Raw genomic sequence first — 25,554 nt, 5'->3', positions numbered from 1 at the left:
ACAATAGTCCTACATTTTGAATAGCCTTCTTTGTCAAAAGGTTTAGGCATAAAATGTTCCTTTAAAATGTTAGATCCTGGCGTATAATATTCCCCCAATGTTCTTTGAATGGTAAATTGCTGCGGCTGTACAGTGCAACGTCACAGCAACACTATCTGACAGAGTGTTAAGCCCATTGGCTGAGTACTATCAAGGACACTGTAATACTGAACTGCCACAGTATTGAGCTGCTGCGCTTCCTCACACAATACAACCCCCGTCCATCATACACAGCCAAGGACACGACGTGATGCGCCGCAAGTGTGTAGACCTACGTGTATTTACACGGGTTATGTTCAGCTGGATACAATGAATGTATTATTCACAGCTGTTGTAGCCATGCTCGGTGTCAAATGGAGGTTAGATGTATACAGCTGCAAGAGGCGCAATCTATACACCTTTTTCCAAAACATTTACTTGGACAAGGCCCTTCCAATAAAATGGGTCATACCCCCGGCCAGCGTTGGTGAGTGTTATTGATTTTCAGCAATACATAACTTAGCTGTCCAACAATCACACACACACAGTAGCGCTCTCCCACTTTTAAAGACATAGAATAACTCAATAATGGCTACATAACTAGAGCTCTGCACGGTGGGAAATTCCTGCCCTGCCGGTGAGCTGGTCGGTTAGCGACGTAGCGCGTTCGCTCCTTACACATGGGTGCCAGCGCTAGCATTTTCATTAGCATGAACGTGCTAAAGGGAGTAGCAGGGGCTAGCGAGAGGCTAGTAGGGCCTATATATATTTTTGGGATTTAACCAGGTTAGTCTAGATGAGATACAAATCTATTTTTTCAAGCGAAACCTTGAACCTAAGGGAGTTCGCTTCATTGATGTATCTGCTTCATCAATATCACACGTTTCTAAATCAATAAGTAGCCTAAATGTGTGTCATGGGACCCATATACAGTAGCACAGCAGTAAAAAACAAACCAATCCATGTAAATACCAGACCAATGGCGACTTTACAGTTTATCAAGCGCAGCGGGTTCAGACAGGAAACCAGAGTATATGCATCAGCTGACGTCGCACCAATCATATTCCACAAACACTTCCTACCTTAATATGGTGGTATATTTAAGCTGATCAGTTTTACTCACATTCTCTTCTGCTGTTGGTTACTCGATCGTTTGCGGTTGCATTTTTGTTGTTCACTGCCTGTAATTATTAGGCTCTTAAAAAGGTGCACTATGCAAAAATCACCACACCATAACCTGGTTGCAAAAGTTCGAAGAGTTTGCCTAATTTCAGTTTGTGTGACAAAACAAGCAAGTATAGTGTAGAGAATTATTGTACCATCTGAATCACTGTGAAATAGATTTCCCATACCCAAAAACATTTATTTTCAGCTGTTTGAAGCTGGTGTACAAAACCGAAAGTAAAAGACGCAAAAACGAAACCTAAGAACGGGAAACATAGAAATAGCTCACATAGAACATATCTACGGCTTCTTAGACTTGCTTTCAATGAGTGACAGATCTATTACTCCTATTTCTATGTGAATTTGTTCAGGGGTCACCAGAAAAGTTACAAATTACAGCTTTAACATGATGCACACTCTGGCAGTGAGATATGGTTTGTGTTACCTCGAAGGAACAGAGCCTAACATATTGCAATCTTTTTCTAGATAATGGTTAAACAAATACATGGCGTTTGTCGTCTGAAATGTTGCATTTGAGAGAACCGAAGTTCAGTACCACGACCAAACACAGTTACATCAGCTAAGCTTGTCAGTTGTATTTCAGAATGTCCCTGTCCGGTCCAATAAAAGTTTCAACACCTGGTGCAATGCTAAACAATATCAACTCAAAGCCCATGAAACACAGTATCAAGACAATAGAACAAGAAAAAATGTAAGCGCTTACCTCATGCAAATTTAGCTCTTTGACCTTTTCCTTCTGTATAACCTGAGGGGAAATTTAAAAAAGGCATACAATTAGAATTGACAACACAAACACACTTTTTCTCAAAGGAAAGATCCAGAAGTGAATCCAATACATTTTTTCTTTTAGTATTAGAAGAATGGTGACGTATGAACGGACAGCAGAGTTCAGTTCAGTTACAGGCAGTTATGGTCCTGTGTGGCTCAGGCCCAAGTCCTCACCACTCACTTCAAGGGATTAAAAGGCGCATCAACAAAATCATTACTTTTTCGTGGCAGGTTAGGAGAATTTACGCAGCAGGGTTAGGATCATTGACGTGGCATGTTAGGAGACTTAGGTTAAGGTTAGGAAAAGGGTACGGGTTAGCTAGTCAGGCCTGGCTGGCTAAAACCTGCCGTACATTTGATAAAAGGGCGAGTCCCTCACTTCCACTGAAAGTAGCCCACCATCGTACTATGTTGCCTTCTACAGCATGTATATTATGGGTGTGTATTATATAATGTGTATATTCAGCAACAGAGGAGTTATAGACTACAGTGACATACTGAGAAAAAGAAACCATGTTCATAGTATTTTGTGTGTGCGCACGTGTGAGCGTAGACGACGGGCCTCTTACTTGTTTGTATGCATACAGCTCCTTGTGCGCCTGGTGCCTTAACCTGCAGGGACAACGCAGAGAAACACAGCATCTCTTCAATTAGTAAAGGAGCCGCCACAACTCGCCAGTTGCACTCACTGTACATTCAGATACAGTGACAAGTCAATAGACCCTGAAACAGGAAGGGAGCAGCTGCATAGATAGAGAGCATTCAGGGCAGCAAAGCATGGCTGATTTAACGATTTCCATTCAAATCTCCAGCAGTGAAATAAAAGCAAGTCAAATTCAACTGTTTAGACGCTGTAGAAACCAGTGGTGTAAAATCCAAAAGCAAAAATACTTCAAAGTACTACTTAAGTAGTTTTTGGGGGGTATCTGTACCTTTACTATTTACATTACTTACTTTTACTCCACTACATTCCTAAAGAAAGTAGTGTACTTTCTGCTCCATACATTTTCCCTGACACCCAAAATTACTCGTTACAATTCAAATGCTTAGAAAATGGTCTAATTCACGCACTTATCAAGAGAACATCCCTGGTCATCCTTACTGCCTCTGATCTGTCAGACTCACTAAACACAAATACTTTGTAAATTATGTCTGACTGAAGTGTGCCCTGGCTATCCATAAAAAAAAGATTGTGCCGCCTAGTTTGCTTAATATAAGGAATTTGAAATGATTTATACATTTACTTTTGATACTTAAGTATATTTAAAAACAAATACTTTTAGACTTTTACTCAAGTAGGGTGACTTTCACTTTTCTTTTAAGGTATCTTTACTTTTACTCAAGTATGACAATTGGGTACTTTTTCCCCCCCTGGTAGAAACAGACATTGATAACAGTGCTGCAGTTTGGAACTAGTCAGGTCTACATTGGATTAAAAATGATTTTAGTGCTACGAAACTTTCAGGAAACTCACCCCTGTAGAATATCTTGACGATGGCAGCCTGGATTCAATCTTAACCTTCCGTTTTTTTTATTTTTATCTTTAGTTTTGAAGTCATAAATCAATCCAGATGAGTTGATGGAAGATAAAAGCTACGGTCATTGTAATAACCACTGAATTGAATCCAGGGCTTTCCCTATGAAGTCTTTATACACACAGAGTAAATTCTGTCTGTCATCGTAAGTGGTTCCACTTGGCATTTCAAAATGGCTTTCGAATAATGGAATGAATAATAATGGAATGACCCGAGGTCGGGCAGGGCACCTGTTCTGCCCACAGACCCATTTTATTTCATAACGGGTGTATCCCAAATGGCACCCTATTCCCCATGTGCTCTTGTCCAAAGTAGTGCACTATATATAGGGAATAGGGTGTCATTTGGGACGCATCCTGTGTGATAATCACACCCATCTCACAGCTGTGTACCTGTGACATTGAAACCCAATTGCTTTGGCTGCTTCTGACCCCGATGACGCTGTTATACACCTTCCCCCACCAGACCAAAACATAACCTACTTCCCACCCACCTATCAGTACCAAACTCAATCTCACTCAAACGACCTTGTGACGACTTTGACGCAGCACTGGTCAGCAGTCGCGCTGTGTTACAGCTCCTCTGCCACAACTAGGTGGGAATTCCACGCCTTGACACAACTCAATTTAAAATGTGGGCCTAACCCAGTACTGAATGATGAATGGTCTGGTCCGACCTGGACTGCTTAGACAAAATGTCCGCCAGGTCAAGAGACTAATAGTTTCTCTCTAAAGCGTAAAAAAAAAATAATACCACAACTGACAGCTTGAGGTGGTTATAGCCTAGGATACATCTTTAAACCAATCATCCCTGTTACATTAGTAACTCTTCAGCACCCCCACGGACGCTTTCTGCCAGCGGAACACATGGTTTTATCACCGTCATTCGTTTGAATGCAGCAGGGATGCTTTCCACGTGAGAGTGCCTAACTAACCAGAGCTCCTGAATTTATCGTAGCGGCCTTCGTTTGTTACTGCTGACTAGGCTAGATAGGAGAGACTGATGGGTCATTTGTGGGGGAGAAATGGGAGCTTTACTTTACTACAGTACATATCGCAATAAAACTAAACAGCTTCCTTTCTTGATCGTCTTCCCTTGACCTTTTTTTATTTATTTAACTAGGCAAGTCCGTTAAGATCAAATTGTTATTTACAATGATGGCCTAACCCGGCCAAACCTGGATGCCGCTTGGCCAATTGTGCGCCACCCTATCGGACTCCCAATCACGGTCGGATGTGATGCAGCCTGGACCTTCAACAAGCGACGATGGGTGATAGGACTGGATAGGGCTCGGACATTTTGTTTTCACTTTTAAAGTCCTCTTAGATCAGTGATCAAGGGGATAGAAGACAAGGAAAGGAAACGACTGAGCACATTAACCTTCATCTTTAGTTGGGCAGCTAAAGCCCTTTAGGGGGCTTGATAATGTTAACAAAACGGGAGAGGAGTATTTAGGTCAACTCAAGAGAGAGGCAGCCAAGCATAGGGAAGGAAGTTCAAGTCCACATTCTTAAGATAAATAACCCTTTGAAAAGTGTCTGGGCGCGCATCGGTGTGTGAGTGGAAAATGACAACTAACTTGAAGAAAGTCAGCCATGAGATAGGCCTAGCTGACAAGCACAAAGCAATCTGAATAGATCCACAAATATTATGAAAACAGTGAGTATATATACACACACACACACACACACACACCACCCTGTGAACATTTTTACTACGAACAGTCAATATACGTAGTGCATTAACATTACACTAGCTTGGATATTAACAGACAGTTATAAACAAATAACTATTTTGGTAACTCCCGTTTACACATTTTCCCATCACCTGAAGCAAAAAGGAATATCATAGATAACACCAGTGGTCGGTTTGTATCGTCACACACCAGCCATTCACTTTAGCACAAATCAATGGACAAAAATAAAACATGTTCAATGAAAAACAGAATCGAAAGACAGTAGGAGGGATATACACAGTGTACAAAACATTAGGAACACCTGCTCTTCCCATGACAGACTGATCAGGTGAATCCAAGTAAAAGCTATTATCCCTTATGGATGTCACCTGTTAAATCCACTTCAAAATCAGTGTAGATGATGGGGAGGAGACAGGTTAAAGAAGGAATTTTAAGCCTTGAGACAATTGAGACATGGATTGTGTGTGTGCCAATCAAAATGTGAATGGGCAAGACAAAAGACTTAAGTGCCTTTGAACAGGGTTTGGTAGTAGGTGCCAGGCACACCAGTTTGAGTGTGTCAAGAACTGCAACACTGCTAGGTTTTTCACGCTCAACAGTTTCCCGTGTCTATCAAGAATGGTCCGTCACCCAAAGGACATCCAGCCAACTTCACACAACTTAAGGAAGCATTGGAGTCAACATGGGCCAGCATCCCTGTGGAACGCTTTGGACACCTTGTAGTCCATGCCCCAACAAATTGAGGCTGTTCTGATAGCAAAGGGCGGTGCAACTCAATATTAGGAAGGTGTTCCTAATGTTTTGTACACTCAGTGTATAAAACAAAAAAAAGAGGGAGAAAAAGAGAAAGATTGAGATACATAGGTGTTGATGATTTACCTCAGTTACTAGTAACCTTAACCTCTCGGAGCAGAGCGAGAGGCTGAGGGATCTGTAACACACAGCAGCACAGTTCTAGGAGAGAGACTGACACCTTCTGAAAGAGAGCAGCGGGTAAAGGTGCAGAGACTCCCACTGGGTAAGGGGCAGAGGTCAGAGGTTGTCAAAGGTGAGGGGCAGGAGGTGATTTGATGAGTGGCCCTGTTAGCATGGTGTGAGGGGGGCGAGATTAAAATGTCGGTAACATTTAGTACAGGGGCCCACAGAAGGGCCACGTGGTGCTTAAGAATGTGATCTTTCCATGGACTCCTATACTAAAATAATGTAACTGACTTCTAAAACAGAAATATGTGTGTGTGTGTGTGTGTGTGTGTGTGTGTGTGTGTGTGTGTGTGTGTGTGTGGCCAGCCACAGGCTTATTTCACGTATGTGTGTGGACTTCGGGACTAACCAAGAGGAGGGAGTCGAGTCTAGCTGTGACGTTCAGCCTCACGTCAAGCTGTCCGAGCTGTGTTTGCTTGGGTCACACCGGGAGAGCGAGCGCTCGCACGTCCGCTCCAGAGCCCGACTGGCCTCGTTCCCCTCTCCTTGTCCCATATTTGCCCAGCTTTTAGAGGGTCATCTGTGGACTGGGTGTGAGGAGTAGGGTGAAGTTGACGCAAGATGAGCGTCTATGGGTAGTTTTGCATTTTCCCCACTAATGGTTAAGGCTAGGATTGGGGGAAGCTGATCCTAGATCTGTATATAGGGGAAACTTCACACTGGAGCCTCGGTATGATGTGAAGGGGGCTAAGGTTAAGACCGGGCTCAGTGTTTCGTCCATCTAAAGGAAATTAAACTTGGTCAAGGCTAATCAAACTGTTTCTGTGCTGTTAATATAAATGGGAAATGTAGCCTATCCAGTGAGGCCTTGTGGTTTTGTGGTGTGTGTGTGTGTGGTTGGGTGGGTGGTTATTGTGATTTAAGGAACCATGGGGGCCACAGGTGTTAGAAAGGGAGACCGCATCTTTAGAAGCCTTTCAGAGTAAAAACGGCCGGCGTCCCAAATGGCATCCTGTTCCCTACACAGTGCATTACTTTTGACCAGGGCCCATAGGACTCTGCTCAAAAGTAGTGCACTATATAGGGAATAGGGTGCCATTTGGGACAAAGACACCATCTTTCATTTTTATATAAATTAACTGGTAAATCAGACCACCTTTTCTTTTTCCTCCCTGAATTTTAACGTGACACTGCATCAATTTCATAGTTTGTCTTGAGGGGAGGGGGGGCAAAACATCGAAACAAAAGCAGAAACACACTTACCATCTCCCCCCCCCCCCCGCTGGGTTAGGTACAGGGCAGGGTGAATTTGGGTTGAGACACGCTGCTTCTCGCTGCTTTAGGTAAGAAATGCTACAGAGTTCCAACGTTCTTGGCCAATGACCACCTTGACTAGACCAGAGGGGCTAGAGTGGAGAGCCAATAAGATCTCCAGTAAACAAAAAATCTTATTGCAGGGCAATATAATACAGCAAGGTCTGGGACTTCAAACGTGCTGAAGGGACGGGGCCATTCTTTAAGAAGATAATACTAATTTACTTGTCCAAGGTTCAGCCGTGTCGAGCGCTGGTTAACCACTCAGAGCCCTATAGGCCCTGGTCAAAAGTAATGCATTATATAGTGAATAAGATGCCAATTGGAAGCATGCATAAACGGTGCTAGATTTATACCAACATCTATCCAGCTGCCCTTGGATTTCCATCTAAGAGGAGAGGATGCCTAAGGACTTCACATGAGAAGCACGACACAAGCCTCTTCGAGGTTGGGAGTTGTGGTCGTGATTATGCAGCTAAGCAGCTTTGAATACGTGTTTCAGCAGGGGAGAACAAGCCTGGATATCATTTTTCTGGTGGGATTTTTGTTCTCCAGTTCAGATGATCAAGTCAGCGATACCTTCTCCAAACTGTGCGGTTGAATCTCTTTTTATAAGCCTTTATGAAAAAAGGGTTAATTTGAAAAGAACATGATAAACACACAAAATTAAAATAACTCAAATTGAATTTAGACCCAATATGCCATACAGTTTCATTAAATCCAGACCACCAAGGAGTTGTTTAGGCCTAATGACAGCAAATAAGATTGACCCGTCATGGATAACATGCATTTACTGAGCTTTTAACAAACTAAAGTGGATTTTGGTTTGTTAAAAGGCCGAAGCAGACTGTAATAATTTGACCGTTTGGCTAATAATTGGACTAACACGAGCCTCGCTTCAGTTACTTAAGGCAATTCATTAAGCGCAAGACAGACCTGCCGCTTTTCTGTCCATCTGTGCACTCAACTACTTTAAAACCACTGCTGCAGTTCATTAGTGCATTACATATCGCTGGTTGGTTGTAAAAGCCTTGGAAGCTTTGTTCGGAGCCGCAAAGGTTAGGCTAGGTCATAGTTTGAGTTCAAAACCCTGTAGCCTGAACACATTAGGTAACAGTGCTTACACTTCAGATACAAATCCAGCCTTATTTGCTGCGGACACGATACAAGTCATTTTTTTATATGCAGCTGATGGACTACCGGATTGCCTGGTAGCCCCGCTGAGTGTTGCATGCTGGGAGCCTGAAAATGCACACATTCTAGTCTCATCATCACATCTGATGATAGCAGGCTGGCAACACAGTTTAGCAAGTCCTAAAGTAGCCTAAATGTTCTTCGTTTCGGCTAACTCTGTTTCTACCCGTGCTCAAAGCAGGTCTTCAAAGTAAACTAGTGTGAATAGTGAAAAGCCTGTGGCTGCTTCCCAAATTACTCCCAATCCCCTATATAGTGCACTATTTTTGACCAGTGCCAATAGGGCTTTGGTCAAAAGTAGTGTCCTATATAGGGAATATGGTGCCATTTGGGACATTTTGTCACTGACATGGTGGAGAGAAGGATTAAAGAAGTTTCCTTCTCTCCCGAGCTGTACCATCTGCCTGTGTTCCTCTCCTCTCTCATGCTGTTTATCCTTCTGTTCTCACGTCATACTGGCTTAAAGCTGTATTAAAAGCATCACCCTCTTTTATAGGGGAAATATGTTGTCCCCCCTAGTTCCACAAACTACAGCAGAGAGAGAAACGTGCGCTGCTTGGACTGAAGGACACCAATAATCCCTCTAGTACACTGAGTTCTTGTAAAACAGCACGACTAGGCTACTCGTGTTTGGGAGAAAGCCTGAACCATGTTCATTAGGCAGCCCCTATGGGGCTCTGGACAAAAGTATTGCACTATGTAGGGAATAGGGTGCCATTTGGGACGCACAGTGTGCTGTAAAGAGAGCAGACCATCACATGGTGGAACATACCATTCTGGGAGGCGAAACAGGGGGGGGGGGGCCTTGAGTACGACGCTCGAATGGAATCCAACATAAGACCGGTGCCAAAGTATTGGCAGAGTAATGACACCCGAGCAATGCCATTTTAGTGACTGTGAATTCACTCGCAGTCTGGACGTATTTACCATCTAACTCAGTGGTATGAAAATATCAATAACCAATGTGGTTACAGTGAAAATGCTGCATCTCATATGGGATAAACAAAGTAATTTACTTGACCACTGGTGTTGAGATTAAAAACACTGCTGTCTCATAATTGGATATGCCAAGTCATTCTCGAAGCAATGGATTTAGCCTATGTCAATCAGCTTTGAAGAATCTGTGGTTTATTGCACAAACACTTCAGTGTGCTAGCATTAAAAAAAATGGCCTCCGTAAACGTTGAAGTGAGGCTTGGTTGATGTCAACAACAAAAAAAGTACTGTTGATTTCAATCCAAAAAAAAAATGAATGGGGTCAAATATGGGGTCACAAACAAATGTAATAACTCCACACTAAGAATCTACACTGTCTGGCACCGGTGGCAAGGAAACCTAAACAAAGATTTCCAAAGGAGACTATAGAAACTAGGAACTAGCCTACATCAACTAGGACGCATCAGTGTTGATCATACCTTATCAAGTAGCAGCAGAAGAGAAGGCTGAGGATGAAGACAAAGATGGCGGTCCCAAACACCACAATGTAGATGTTGAGGGGAAGGTTCTGGAACCCGATATTAGGCATCCTGAAACTGTAGTGCTGGAAATCGGAGCTCATGGATATCCTGCAACGAGAGAGACACGGATTAGGCGGTGTGATGAAGTGATAGATTGACCGCAGGACTGTATGTGACTACAGGGCTGAGAGAGTGCTGGACAATTTCTCATAGCCAGCAGAAAGCTTTGAAATGGCTTCCAGCCTGCCACACAATGACAATAGGTAGGGTGAATTGACGACAATAGGCCACCACGATCATATCAATTTGTTAGTTGCGTAATGTCACATGCAAAACATTTGATTTAGTCTGACTCTTACTGGGTGTCTGCATAACAGCCAATGGCAACATATTAGCCTAAATTGGGGTTGTTAAGTCATTGAGCAAATCTGTCCAATAATATAGTTGGAGCATTGTGAGCCTTGTATTGCTAGCTACCCACACAGTGGCCTGGGAACATTGGTCCCCATGAAAATCTGTGCCTACTTCTTGTGTGTGTGCCTACGTCTCTAGACTATGGAATATAGGCCTAGATTGTTATTGTAGCTTTAGGCTACCTCTGGGATTCAGCAGCAGGTTTCCCTTTGTTTATGTACTTATTTGTTTACATAGATTTGACATCCATATAGCCTACTTTACCCATCGACATAACGTCTTTGACAGAACGCTCAGAAAACTAGACACACAAAAAAACATGTAGGCCTATAAGGGATGTAACAACTACACATTGGTCCCCGGTTCAAATGATTAAGATACAAGTGCATCGATCCTAATGTAGCATGCGTCGGGTCAGAAAATCGATTTAAAATGTTGCGAATCGTCGGTTTACATTTTTGTTGTTGTTGCTCATATTCATTTCTTTCTACCTTCCGAAAAAAACCTACAGTAGCATATTTTGAGAGAACATGTGTCCCGTTTCCTCTCCTTCAGTGTTGAAATAAAATGTGACTCCGTTGACGGTCATTGATCCAAAAGTCCTTTTGCCGGCCAAACAACCCAAGGCTTTACAGTAGCTTAGTCAAACTGCGCACTGTGAGGTAGGCCTATTCCTGATCTTGTACATCTGTGCAACATCTTCAGCATTCGAATGCTTGTGAAATGGCTAGCGCAATATTAGGCTTTATTAGTAAAATGACAACCAATGTAATTTTCTAGGTTATTGTTAACAAATGCACTGTTGGAAATTGTATTTTACCTGAATAAAATGAAGCTACCGGAGACAAATACATTATATTTTATTGTTCAAGATCATCATTAGCATTAGTTTTGGTAGTTTTGCTTTAAACAATCAGTATATATGGTGATTGTTATAAAGGGTAGGGTAAAGTTGTTAAAGGGTAAGTTGTTAATTTCAGAACAGCGCTGCATGTCGAAGCGGGACAATTTTTTAACATACATTGCTGCTCTAATTTGATAGTGTAGTGGTAGAAGCCCAGTCTCAGCTCAGGTACTTACATACACCATAGACATATTTTTACACACACACCTTTTGGGGTCCAACAATTGATTCCCATTCAAAATCCTATTTTCTCTAACCCTAGAGAAACTTAACGACGAACCCTAAAATAGTGAGGCCCGGCAAAATGTCCTCACAGTTTTAGTTGGTTTACTATTCTTGTGTGGAATTTTGGTACTAACAATATATTAAAATGTGTCCACACACACACACACTACTACTATTGAAGAAAATGAAGAATACAATTCCTGAGTGAGAATGTGTTTGTGTGGTTTACAACTGAAAATCCCCATTCTCCACAGAGGGACATGACTGGACATGCCTAAGAATGAAAAGACGAAAAGACACCAACAAAAACACACAGAAAAGTTGGGCTATATACCGTATCCCGTGAATTTAGAAAAGTCCTCGGTATGGATTTTCCAATACGTTTTTATTTATTTTTTAATACTTGTACATTTTAAATAAATACCTGCAGTCAAGTTGTGAACTGGCTTTTGCCAACTGGCTAATGTTAGCTAGCAAGATCAAGCTTCTTGGTGACAGCAGCAGACAATCCCCTCCTAGATTAAGATCCCTGCGGTCTAATATTTGTTTTGTGCGTGCTCCAAACTGTTTTGACATGCTTGCATGACTTTATGCGCGGTCTTAGTAGAAAATGCATGCACTCGTTAGCGTTTACCTAGCATCCACTATGGGGATTCCTTAGTACTTCTTACCATTTTGGTAAATAACGTTTTTGGGAGTTTTTTTTACGTATGAAAAAAACTGCCCCTTGTGCGCACTACCGGTAATACCGTATCTCCCGGGTTGACACAGGCACGGTAAGAAGGTAGGAAATCTGGATACCACCCAACCCTAACACACAGTTTACAGTTACACCTCCCTATACAGCCAAGCCAACAGACAAAATAAAACATAAACCCTGCCTTCCACTCACACCGTTTACTTCCAGAAGACACACACTCATCCGCGTGGTGCCTTCATAGTGTTGAGCGGAACCCAATCTTTAAATCTATAACTCTGAGAACGGCAGCGCTTGGAAGAGGAAGCTCAGCCTTTGTTCATTTTCCTATTCCCCTTGCCACACACACACAACGAACAGTAGTAATAACACCATCACAATTTAGCACCCTCAGTCTCCCTAGCTTAGCCGCTAGGCTGGTATGTGGTCATAAACACTGCTGCCCTCTCGGTTGGGCTTGAATCTGCCCCCTGCTCTGCCAGTATGCAGTGGCTCCACGCCAACCTCTATCAAAACAAGGCCACGACTGGAAAGCCCGGTTATCGCCACTTAACGGGGCTCCCAAACACACTGGGTCCACATGGACCTTTGACATACACATTCCAGAGGCAAAACACACACAAACTCTGGGGTAACATGAAACCCATATGTTCAGACCAGGGCCTAAACTGTACTTTTTGGTCCAGCATCCACTGTGGCAGGTAGATAAAAAATAAAATCTACCAGCCACTCAGATTTTTTACCAGCTTAAAATATTTTTGTCCCTAAAATTACACCAACAAAACACACAAAAACAGATGAACATGGTTTGTAATGTTTCTAAAACAAACGTATTACTAGTAAGAAGTCACATGGTATATTGTTTAATTTAATATTTTAACCAAAAGATCACAGATGAGACAATGTTCATGAGGCGGGAGGTTACCGTGGTAATGCAACTCAAGAACATGTTTGTGCCTAGAGATTGAGTCTGACTAGTAACCACATTGTCTTCTCTTCCCTAACAATTGAAACTCAAACATTGAAAAACAACCTAGCTTGTGAACAAAACAATGTAAATAGCCAAGAAGAGACAAAGTATCACTTCAGTAGACTTTCGTTTCAAGTAAATTAGACCCACTTAAATAAGTATATCATTCACTCAGCAGCGCACGGTGGGCCAGGATTCGTAGTTCTTTGACTTTGTGAGATTCATTTACCAGCTATGAAACAAAATGTCAGAAATACTTTGAAAACAGCTACTGCAGCTACACTATTTATATTCACAAATGCAAGTGAAATGCTCGCACTGTGGAGCCCTGACCTGAGTTCGTTTTAGACCCTGGTTAAGACATTCCGTGTATACAGTCCAATGTAAGTGTTAAGGGGAGAATTACAGTTCAAGGGCATGTAGAAGACCTATAATATGTATGTAGTGTGCGGTTACGTGTGTGCAAATACAGTGCTTTCGGGAAAGCAGACCCCTTGACTTTTAATCCGCATTTTATGTTACAGCCTTATTCAACCATCTCTGCAACACTCCACCAAATCAGGCCTTTATGGTAGAGTGGCTACCATAGCGTCATACCCAAGAAGACTTGAGGCTGTAATCTCTGCCAAAAGTGCTTCAACAAAGTATTAAATAAAGGGTCTGAATAACTACGCAAATATGATATTTCCTTTTTTAATTTTTCATACATTGGCAAAAAAACAATGCTTTTTGCTTTGTAATTATGGGATATTTTGTGTTGATTGATGAGAATTAAAAAAAAAAAAATCTATTCTAGAGTAAGGCTATAACGTAACAAATGTGGAAAAAGTCAAGGGGTCAGAATTTCTTCCGATTGCACTGTATGTTTGTACACTACATGACCAAAAGAATGCTCATCGAACATCTCATTCCAAAATCACCGGGATTAATATGGAGTTTGTCCCCCCTTTGCTACTATAACAGCCTCCACTCTTCTGGGAAGGCTTTCCACTATACGTTGGGGACTTGCTTCCATTCAGCCACAATAGCATTAGTGAGGTCAGCACTGATGCTGGGCAATTAGGCTCGCAGTCGGCGTTCAAATTTATGGGGTTGAGGTCAGGGCTCTGTGGAGGCCAGTCAAGTTCTTCCACACCGATCTCGACAAACCATTTCTGTATGGACCTTGCTTCGTTACATGCTGAAACAGAAAAGGGCCTTCCCCAAACTGTTGCAACAAAGTTGGAAGCACAGAATCTAGAATGCTGTAGCGTTAAAATATCCCTTCACTGGAACTAAGGGGCCTAGCCCGAACCACGAAATACAGCCCCAGATCATTATTCCTCCTCCATTAAACTTTACAGTTGGACGATGTATTTGGGCAGGTGGCGTTCTCCTAGCATCCGCCAAACCAGATTTGTCTGTCGGACTGCCAGATGGTGAAGCGTGATTCATCATTCCAGAGAACGTGTTTCCACTGCTCCAATGGCGGCGAGCTTGTGCCATTGGCATTGCGCATGGTGATATTAGGCTTGTGTGTGGCTGCTCGGCCATGGAAAACTATTTCATGAAGCTCCAGACGAACAGTTATTGGGCTGACGTTGCTTCCAGAGGCAGTTTGAAACTCGGTGGTGTGTGTTGCAAACGAGGACAGGCGATTTTTAAGCTCGGCGCGCTTCAGCACTCGGTGGTCCCGTTCTGTGAGCGTGTGTGGCCTGCCACTTTGCGGCTGAACCGTTGTTGCTCCTAGACGTTTCCATTTCACAATAACAGCACTTACAGTTGACTGGGGCAGGTCTAGCAGAGCAGAAATTTGAACTGACTTGTTGGAAAGGTGGTATCCTATTATGGTACCATGTTGAAAGTCACTGAGCTCTTCAGTAAGACCATTCTACTGCCAATGTTTGTCTATGGAGATTGCATGGCGGTGTGCTCGATTTTATACACCTGACAGCAACAGGTGTGGCTGAAATAGCCGAAACCACACATTTGAAGGAGTGTCGACATACTGTACGTATACACTATATATACACAAAAGTACATATGTATGTATGTAGTGCATACGGGGGTATAGGATTAACCCTTCCCTCCCAGAGGCTCTAAGGATCCACCAGCTGTCTGTGGTATCCTACAGTAGGCTAAGTGCAGCGTTTCACCTAACCTGCCGTCCTCTCACGCTGGAAAAAAAACCACCAGTGTCCTCTGACAGCTTTCCATGCATCTGCCCTCATGCACGGATCCAAGGTATTTTTTTTTATTTATAAAATGTATATACAGTGGGGAGAACAAGTATTTGATACACTGCCGATTTTGCAGGTTTTCCTACTTACAAAGCATGTAGAGGTCTGTCATTTTTATCATAGGTACACTTCAACTGTGAGAGACGGATTCTAAAACAAAAATCCAGAAAATCACATTGTATGATTTTTAAGTAATTAATTTGCATTTTATTGCATGACATAAGTATTTGACCACCTACCAACCAGTAAGAATTCCGGCTATCACAGACCTGTTAGTTTTTTTGATTTAATTAGATCAACATATGTACGCACACTCACACACAAGCACACCAGAGCAGGCTTGCTGAGACAAACGCCGTTTCTGTCCAGGCCTGCAGAGCCACGCGTCGTTACGCAACACCCACCGGGTAAACATTGTTGGGTGGGTGCCAAGGCCACGGCAGGTAGATACGATCACTCACCTCTTTATGAAGGCACTGTTTTAACTTATCATGACTGAAGTAGACTAGGAGGTGTATGTGTGTTTGTGTGGAGGAGCAGTTTGTTTTTACGACTGGTGCTCCTGGTAGCATACTGTGATTTGGTTCAGAGTTTTATGACTGACCATTAGGCGACTTGCGGTCATTAAAGCTTAGCCTATCTGTTTTTTTTTTACACTGATTAACAGGCTAGGCGGTGTCAGAGGAAGGCCCTAAAAATTGTCATAGACTCCAGCCCCCCTAGTCATAGACTGTTCTCTCTGCTACCGCACGGCAAGCGGTACCGGAGCGCCAAGTCTAGGTCCAAGAGGCTTCTAAACAGCTTCTACCCCCAAGCCATAAGACTCCTGAACAGCTAATCAAATGGCTACCCAGACTATTTGCACCCCCCCCCCCCTTCTAGGCTGCTGCTACGCCGCTATTATCTATGCAGTCACTTTAATAACTCAACCTACATATAACCTAAATTAACTCGACTAACCAGAGCCCCTGCAATATTGCCTCGCGATTGTTATTTTACTGCTGCTCTTTAATTGTCTGTTACTTTACTTTTTCTTCCTTTCTTTTATTTAAGGTATTTTTCTTAAAACTGCATTGTTGGTTCAGGGCTTGTAAGTAAGCATTTCACTGTCTACACCGGTTGTATTCGGCGCGTGACAAATAAAATTTGATTTGCTACAAGAGGACTTGAATCACATAGACCATTTCAGTCCATGACAAACTGTCCTCTGCCCCTGACTATCATCTCAAAATGGTGGACTTCTTACCACTACATTCCCCAACATCGAGCCTATTACAGTAAGGCACGTATGATGTTAAGATGATTAAGTAGATACATTTTCACTGCACGTGTGTTGACACACAGAGGACGAACAGTACACGGCTTTGATCCAATTGATGTAAGATCTGGGAGTGCAGGTCTAGGCCTAAATGTCAACGTAGCAGCAAAGTTGCCAAGCTGCTGTTGAAATAGGGTGGGTTGGGCTAAGGGGGGGGGGGGTTGGGGAACGGGCAGGGAAGAGAGGATTTTAAAACGTCTCTTGGGGATCTCGTCCAAGGTGATTTATAGAATCCCTCCCAGAACCCCTTCCTCCCCCTCGTTGTGTCGCAGGCCCCTGTCCACCATCGACCCCCTGCTAATGGAAAGTAGCAGGATACGCTTAGCTAGATGGTCCCGGGTACACCCCGTCGTCCCGGTAACCCTACCCCGTGGCGGTAAACAACTGACATCGTCCACAAAAGGCGTGATTCAGGTGTCACTCAGGGCTGTATGTTGTCCCGCTATTGAATGGAGCAAGACAAATGAGAAGAAAATACACTATTGGGAGTCCCAATTCATCCCTTTTAAATTCTGACACTGACCATCTCCTCAATTCTGACACCGACTGCTTTCTGAAAGAAATTTTCTTCTTTCATCACTGGGATTTCTATTTAGGTCTATAGAGCAGGATGTCGAAGAAGCCGAGGAAGTTGAGTAACCGGTCCAGAGCCCGTGCCTCTCAGTACTGACAGGGAAGGTCAGAAAGACAGACTTTAACTCTGAAATGAACACTGACAGCCAGACAGAGACACCAACAGGTAGGGAGTCTACGATCTACAGCCAGCTACTCTGTGGGGCTGAAACACAGAAATGCCCACAAATAAAACGCACTCACACAAACCCACTCCAGAGATCTTGCGACCTCACGACGTGGACCTTTATTCACATTTCCCTTGTTTGTACTGAATCAGGCCACTTTGAGGGGAAAATATCCAATGTACACTTCTCTTGCCTCCACACAGTGCCAGAACAAAGCCAATTGAACTGACAGTCAGAGTGACAGGACTATTGACCATATAAATGACAGAATCTACCTCTCGCACACCACTGCCCTCAAAGAAAAGCACAAACGTCACAGAAAAGTACCTAAAATATCCTACAAAAACGGCCTGAAAATTCCCTAGCTCCTACTTCTTCTCATCTCTGAACTGCCTTTCGGTTACTGGCCCAACGCTCTAACCACTAGGCAACCTGCCACCCCAAAGTAAGGGGAGTATCTAGTGAGTATGAGGTTACTGAACCGATTTGTTTCAACGATATAGTCTAAACGAATGCTCTAACGATTCAAATGTATTTGGCTAAGCACCATAAAATCACAGAGGTGTTGCATAGGAAGTGAGACATGCCTTGTTTGCACACACACACACTCTCAAAGCACTCTGGAGTGCCTCTCAGCCATTGTCCAGCAGCCACTAACCAGCAGCCAATCCACGGGACCCTCACAAATCATCTAAAGAGGAAACAGATGGGACAAAACATTTCTTAACCCAAACAATGCCTAGCCTAGCTAATGCCAACACACACAGTAGCCAAAGCCTAGTTAATGCCAAATTGTTTTGCAATAAAACTACCCTGCTTTATTGATTACAATTTAGTCTAGTCAGACAAGACTGAAGGATAATGTCCAATCCCAAAGCCTTGACCTGAGCAAAAGTTCTAATATTCACACAGTGGTTTGCCTACACAAATACACATGCAAAGACGGTGCGTTTCTTATATCACAGACTGAACAGTGTCAGACATGTTTTGGGTGCAGGGAAACAAGAACCGTAATAATACCACCACTGAGGGAAGGCAGTTTCTCTAGTTAAAGTAGTGTTTCTTAAACATGTACTTGGGCACTTTGACACTTTCCCACATTTGATCGATTCCACCGCTTGCACACCTTATCCAACTAGTGAAGGGCTTGATGATGATGGCTTGTTGACCAGCTGAATTAGGTGTGTTCGTACTGGAATAGATTGCATATGTGGATCGCCTGAGGCTCCCAGGACGAGGACTAGTATGAGAAACACTTGACTAGAGTCTGCCCAGTGATAAGGGATCTGATTACCCTGGCTGGGACTGGGTGACCTCAGGGCGAGGCCTCAGTAGTTTTCCCCTCGTTGCCTCCATGCGTCTGTCACATGGATCTGCCCGTTGGTTCCTGGACTGCACCAGAGTAACCGCCCAAATGGTAGGATGTTAGGTACCATGTGGGTAGTCTGGGGATTATTGTGCAAGTTAATGTCCTTATTTTTGGAGGGTAGTGGTGGTATACGTGGGGTTTACTGGCATGCTGTACCATTTAAACTGTTGGTTATCTCCACATTACAGGTATTCAATTCACACAGCCATGAAGGAGCTATCTTTAGTGTGCATTCCTGGTTGCCTGTCCCCCCCCCAGCAATAAATGTAATGGCTAAATTTGACACAAGTGTTGAAAAATCATTGCTTGCATACCTCAAATCTGTCCGAATACTCCACAACCCGAGATACCCTTTGAAAGGCTCTAACAAAATTACCCTCCTTTTCTCCCTTGCATAGCCGGTGGCTTTCACTAATCACATTACAAGCCGGCATGGGGCCGTAATACCATATCCACTCTGAGCCGTGCTGTTCCGGCAAACTAAGGAACCCCAGAGCAGAGCACATTGCCTTACACTGGACCTAAAATTAGAGTTGCATGGAAGTCCCTCCCACCAGATAGAAAGTGAAAGAAGAATCCTCTTTGCATCATTCCAGTAATTTTCCATTGCATTGGACAGGGTCTAATACTAAGAGACAGGAATGGTCCAAAGCGGGGTAAGTCAGTGGTTTATCTAGACACCACATCCATTTTCCAACCCCCCATGGTCAATAACCTGAATGTGACATTCAGGCAAAACATATTGAGCTGGGGTTTTTTCCCTGAAGCGCTCTTACAGAATGGTTGATCAATTTGCTAGCGGACAAATCACATGTCCTGATGATGACCAACTTAACCTTTGAACCTCCACCCACAGATTCATTTTTGAGGATTTCTTCTCCGTCGCAACATCTGGGATTTAAGGGAAACTGACAGTCACTACCGCATGTGACTAGGAAGCACAAGATCACAAAATGTTTTCATTTGAATTTGTTAAGGTAAAAGGTCCTCATGGTGGTTAGAGTACGCTCAATGGAGGAAGAGATTCACCAAACATGGCAGGTTGAAACATTATGAAGGAACATCAGAAACACGTTCACACTAAATCAGGCTTTCACCCTCTTTGTCGAGGATGAAATCTTCCTTGAAAAATCAAGTTGAAAAAGCAGGTCTACAAACTCCAGTTTTATAGTTTTGGTTCAGAACACATGCTTTTGTATGACACCCCCCCCCCCCTCTTTTGTATTAAAATAGCTGACTGTTTGCAGTGTTTCACAGAGGGCTTGTGGCGAGCCCCCTGTACCCGAAACAAAGGCCGCTATCTGATTCTGAAGTGGAAATTTCCACTGGCAGCTACAGCCAGCCATGATTTGCACATTTGAAACAATATGCCAAAGGGCAACACCAAACCAGAGGCCTCGAGCAGAAGGAAGAGCTCCATACGCGGCAGCAGTCAGGCTTGGGGCTGTTCAAAACACTGCCCGTCATGACTCACCACTACACACATCAGTCAGCGTTTGTTTAATTGAGCTTGTAGCCCAAATTCCCAACATGGGAGCAGTAGCATTATCAGGGCTTTAGAAGTAATTGGAATCATCACAGCTTAGGCTAAAAGTACATGCAATCGTTCCTAGTCATTGTGACAACAGTGGTGAGCTAATCTGGGAACCGACCCAGTAATTCAGCCCTGACGCAGAAGACTCACAAAGCTTACCTGGGGATACATCCTATACATCTGTCATTTAGGCCCTTTCTAAAGTGGAACCCTTAGAAAAATTCCACTTTGTTCTCTTTTAGCCAGCGGGACAATATGAGTGGTTGGTTTTGTTCACCGAGGGGGAGAGACACTGCGATAGAGATAAACAGGCGTCCCAGCGATCCGGGGAGAAAACATAACAGTGCTGTTCCCTCAGGTAATGAAATGTGTGTTGTGAAAAAAAGAAAGCTTGTTTTTCTGCACAGTTGATGCCAGGTTGTGCAATAAACTAGGTCAGACAGTAACTTTAACTTTAGTTCCAGAGATGTAGCTGTGGTGGCGGAGGGTAGAGAATGCGCTTCGATAGGAGCGAACAAGGTCAACCTCCGGGATGTTCCTGGCAAAAAAAATTAAATCTGCCAGCGTTTTTTCGGGCCGCTTAATTAAAAAATAAAATTAAAAAATATTTCAGTCTAAACTTAAACTAGATAAAGTATGATGGATCTCTCTCATATATCTATAATTTTTTATTATAATCTTTCAGAACTAAAAAAAAAATCACCAAAATAAAAACTAGACAGTCAGGGAGAATTGAAAATGACGAAAACAATGAATTTAGCAGTATTGATTTTGTTTGCGCAAAAACACACACCATTAGCCATGTTAAAGTGCATAGAACTGCAGGACATTTGCTTTAAAATGGCAACATTTTCTGTCAATTCAATAGCAAAATGTGCAGAATTACTGAAAATGTGCTTTAAAACTGCAAAAGGTTCTCAGCTCCATGGAGAAAGTATTAGAATGACAGGAAATTGGCAGAAAATAAGTTCCTCTACACCGCCAAGATGGGGGTCTCTAAAATGTTCTCATTGCCATGCCCCAGTTCCAAGATGATTGACAAGAAAAGTATCGTCCAACCAATCGGGTATCTCACTGCACCCTCGTATGCCATGTCCTGAAATATACAGACAGACGGATTAAAAGTAGGCCCAAATGTACATACTTCTGACTGCCAACTATAACTTTTGGACTCTATAATGACTGTCGTGCTGTATAATTTGCGAATTGTCTAGTAATAAATCCAAACATTAGTTTATCCTGGATTAAGCATTTTCGTTAACTAATTTCGTTAGTTATGTTCCAACATTCCCTCCATTTTGTGACATCAGTTCTTTAAATCTTGTTCTAATAGTTTCTATCAGTTGGATAGGCTCTCTGTAGTTTTGTGCATCTTCCCTATCATATGAATATCCTTTTCTGACTCAAATAGGATTCCCTCAAGATTGTGCTGGTGCCCAAATTATTTCAAATCTACATTTCTTCATATGAAACTTTCCAGTTGCATGTATTTGAAAATATCGACATTGGTCAGTCCAAAATTGCTTTTTAATTCTGTCATGGAAATAACTTTATTTCCTATTACCAAGTCCTTTACGGTTTCTATGCCTTTTAGTTTTCCAGGTGGACCAACTTATCTGTGGATTCTGAAAAGCTATCCAAGGATTGTATTTTTAATTGTACCGTATCCAAAGCCAGCATTCACAATAACATAAGCCTATGGTGTAAGATTATGCTACTGTTTCTATAGCCTATCTTTAACAGATGGCACTGAATCAATGGAACAGACATTTTGTCATTGCCTCATTTGGTATCAGATGTCAGGATACGGAGGGCAGATGCCTCAATTCCCAGAATTAAACCAGGGAATACGCCAAGTGGGTCACATCAACAGACCAATGCATTCTTAGAGATAGCAAAGGTCAGTTGGTTTTGGCGAAAACATTGCTAGAGTGACTTTTAGTAGAAACCTTGCAACAGAACCGAGGCTGTTGAAACCATAGACCCCTGTACTGTCTTCTTCAGGGGCCTTCTTGAGCGTCTCAGATTAGGAGTACTGATCTAGGATCAGGACCCTTTAGTGCTGGGAATTGCCAAGGACCTAAAGATACAATAGTATCACGATACTTCGGTGCCGATACAATATGTGTTCCAATTCTCACAATTCTATATGTATTGCTATTCAATACTGTGATCTTATTGCGACTCGATGTGCCAAACAATACTGCTCACCATATGTCTGCTGCAGAGGGACAAGAGAGAGCCATGAGAAAACAAATTTTGATCAGTGCTGAAAACAAAATATACTGCGTTCTGGTGCAAGTACAGCCAACAACCGCAAACATCATTTTGCACTAATGTTAAAATGATATATCGTCAAAAATAATATCCCGATACGAAACTATCACTAGGACCAGGTCCTATTCATTAGAATGGAAGGCAAAACTGATCCTAGATCAGCACTCCTACTCTGAGATGATTTATGAATACGGGACCAGAACTGCATGGCAGACAGTCTATATTCCCTGCGTGTGAGCCGGGCAGCAGGATTAATCTTCTAACCCATGACCCAGGGCAACAGCGTTGCTCCTGCGGCTAATTAATCCACTTTACTCAGAGGGCTGATCTGGGGCTGTGCTGTGGGATCAGCCTCACTGATACCGACTCGGATTCAATGGCTTTGGAGCCAGATGGGCAAGAGACTGAGGCCTGTCTTAAGGTGGGACACTGGCTGCATGTCTTGAGGTGGGACACTGACCTGGATGCATGACCGACATTGATAGTGACTTTATTAGAGGCAGGTGAGATGCAAAAAAATGGCATAGAACCCACCGTGATGACTGACATTGGCTTTCATATCTGTAGTTTTGTGAGACACCGATAATGACAAGGGATATAGAGCCATAAGGCCCATATTTGTCTACTTTAAAAACGAAAATAAGGTGTTTTTCATACCTTTCTGCATTTCTTTTTCCACACACTCTCCCTCCTATGGCCAGCAGTCAAACACTTCTCTCCACCTCTCCCTCTTCCTTTTAGCTTTGCTCGTTCTTCTTCGGTGGGCTCAGACAGTAACACAAGCTGGTACAAACAAGCGGGGAACTGACACCCACAGGTGCCACATGTAGCCCACCCCCTCTTCCTCCTCCCTCCTGCAATCCAGCACTAGGCCTACATTTTCAGGGAGGAATTACTCTCTTCTTACACCTCTCTCTCTCTCTCGTCTCATAAACATGGGACATATTTAAAACAGACCTACTTTTTGGTGGTGGCCCCTGGTTTCGCACCTTACCCACATACACATGGTTTACACGTTCTGTTTGGGCATCTGCCCACCTGCATACACACACATAATAATTGACTGACTATTGGGTGACTTGTTCAAAGCCAGGGGATCAAACTCTCCTATGTTTCTAAATGGGAGTTTAAACGGTCACTCAGGCCACAACCCAGCTACCTGTCAGCTATAATTGAACATTTTCTAACTTTTAGGCTAAACGTGGGCTACTTTTCATCCCAATTAGCCTACTATGTTAGTTCTTAGACATAGGCTTTCCGTTTGAGGATATAATAGACCAAATCATGTGGGTCAGATTCAGTAAACACAATACTAGGCTTATGTAGATGTTCTGCTAATGGTCTACTTGCTTTTCATTTCAATGAGATGATAGAAACCAGAGCCCTGCTGAAAACAGAGTCCGGGTCGCTAAATTAAACCTGGGGTCATGTGACGAGTGAGTGGGCTGACTAAGGCCCGACAACAACTTGGCAATGCTTGGCAAAGCCAAAACACAAAACATAAATCCAACACAACGACTCAATAGCAATGCTTTTGTTGGCTGAACTTCTGAATATATAGTATAGCATTAACGTGATCGGACGAGGCAAGCGCCTACTATACAAATACAAAGAGCGAGACAAGAACGGATATAAACATGGCATCGATATCAACATCTCTACACCTAAGAATAGTTGCACACACACTCCACCGAACTCGTGGGATAAAGATGCCTAATTGATTACCCGTGGTGGACAGATGGGACTGAACATGACACATTAATCAAGGTCTAATGAAGCAACGCCCTGGCTCAGCAGCACTCTCAAAGGCACGACCACCTTGTCCTTGATCATCGTCCAGATGTTGGCATACACAGCAAGCCACTGGCTGGCACAAATGACAACAAAAATGAGCCTTAAGAAAGCTAAAATGGAAATTAATTAAAATGTTCACATTTTCAAACCAGGCTTAAATCAGGATTAGGCTACAAGTCAACAACGAGGAAAATAATGTTCTGATGTAGGCCTTTTGACCTAGGCCCTAATTGTGTTTGTGCTTGCCCACTACGGGACCTCCTCGCTACAATTCCATCACAAAGAAGACATTCCAACATGTCAAATAAGTTAAGACTAGTACTTCCTGAAATCCAAATACATTAAATTTAGCAGACGCTCTTATCCAGAGCGACTTACAGGAGCAATTAGGGTTAAGTGCCTGGCTCAGGAGCACAGCAACACATTTTAGCAATCACCTAGTCGGCTTTCGGTTACTGGCCCAACGCTCTTAAGCGCTAGGCTACCTGCCGCCCTGACAAGACAGACGAATGACAAGAGATTGACGACATTAGACAAAACTGTCTCAGAACAGAAATCGCATCTGAGGCACGTGGCATAATACTATTGCACGTTCATTGGGCAATACTACCTAGCACTAAGCCAAGCCAGGGGAGATGTGTGTGTGTGTGTGTGTGTGTGTGTGTGTGTGTGTGTGTGTGTGTGTGTGTGTGTGTGAGAGAGAGAAAGAGAGGGACCATTCATTCCTTGGGGCTGATTTCATCCTCCGACTGCTATAAAAGGCCTATGATATGACTGCCTCACATCTGTGGCTGCTTAACCGTTAAGTAAGCTTGGTTGCATCAAAAAAGGGAATTGTAAATCGGTGTACGATAGGATGCTAAATGGTAACACTGTTATTAAGCTGGTGCCCAAATTCCTTGTTTACGACTGGAGAATGTGGTTACCCAACTGAAGTCAGGGATGTTGTCTATTGTTTCTCCACTGTACCCACTGTACCACGTTGAATTGGGTACAGTCAAGATT

General features: G+C 43.0%; 1 protein-coding gene across 2 annotated transcripts in view; it reads right to left on the bottom strand.

Annotated features, from left to right (window-relative positions):
• Positions 1–25,554, bottom strand: part of LOC129841280 (RING finger protein 24-like) — a 53,334-nt gene that overhangs the window by 14,451 nt on the left and 13,329 nt on the right. Inside the window, exons 1-4 of one of the 2 annotated variants that reach the window (XM_055909476.1) lie at positions 20,638–20,794; positions 10,047–10,196; positions 2,541–2,583; positions 1,907–1,948 (exon numbers count right to left, since the gene is read on the bottom strand). In XM_055909476.1, coding sequence (XP_055765451.1) covers positions 1,907–1,948; positions 2,541–2,583; positions 10,047–10,189 — 228 coding nt within the window. In that variant the 5' untranslated portion in view covers positions 10,190–10,196; positions 20,638–20,794. Of the gene's footprint in view, positions 1–1,906; positions 1,949–2,540; positions 2,584–10,046; positions 10,197–20,637; positions 20,795–25,554 lie in introns of those variants that run through there. The other variant, XM_055909475.1, reaches the window with a different exon arrangement.

Source organism: Salvelinus fontinalis, chromosome 42, assembly GCF_029448725.1.
Source record: "Salvelinus fontinalis isolate EN_2023a chromosome 42, ASM2944872v1, whole genome shotgun sequence".
Lineage (NCBI taxonomy): Eukaryota > Metazoa > Chordata > Actinopteri > Salmoniformes > Salmonidae > Salvelinus > Salvelinus fontinalis.
The sequence above is the reverse complement of the archived record's forward strand: the minus strand, read 5'-3'. Positions and strand labels throughout refer to the sequence as shown.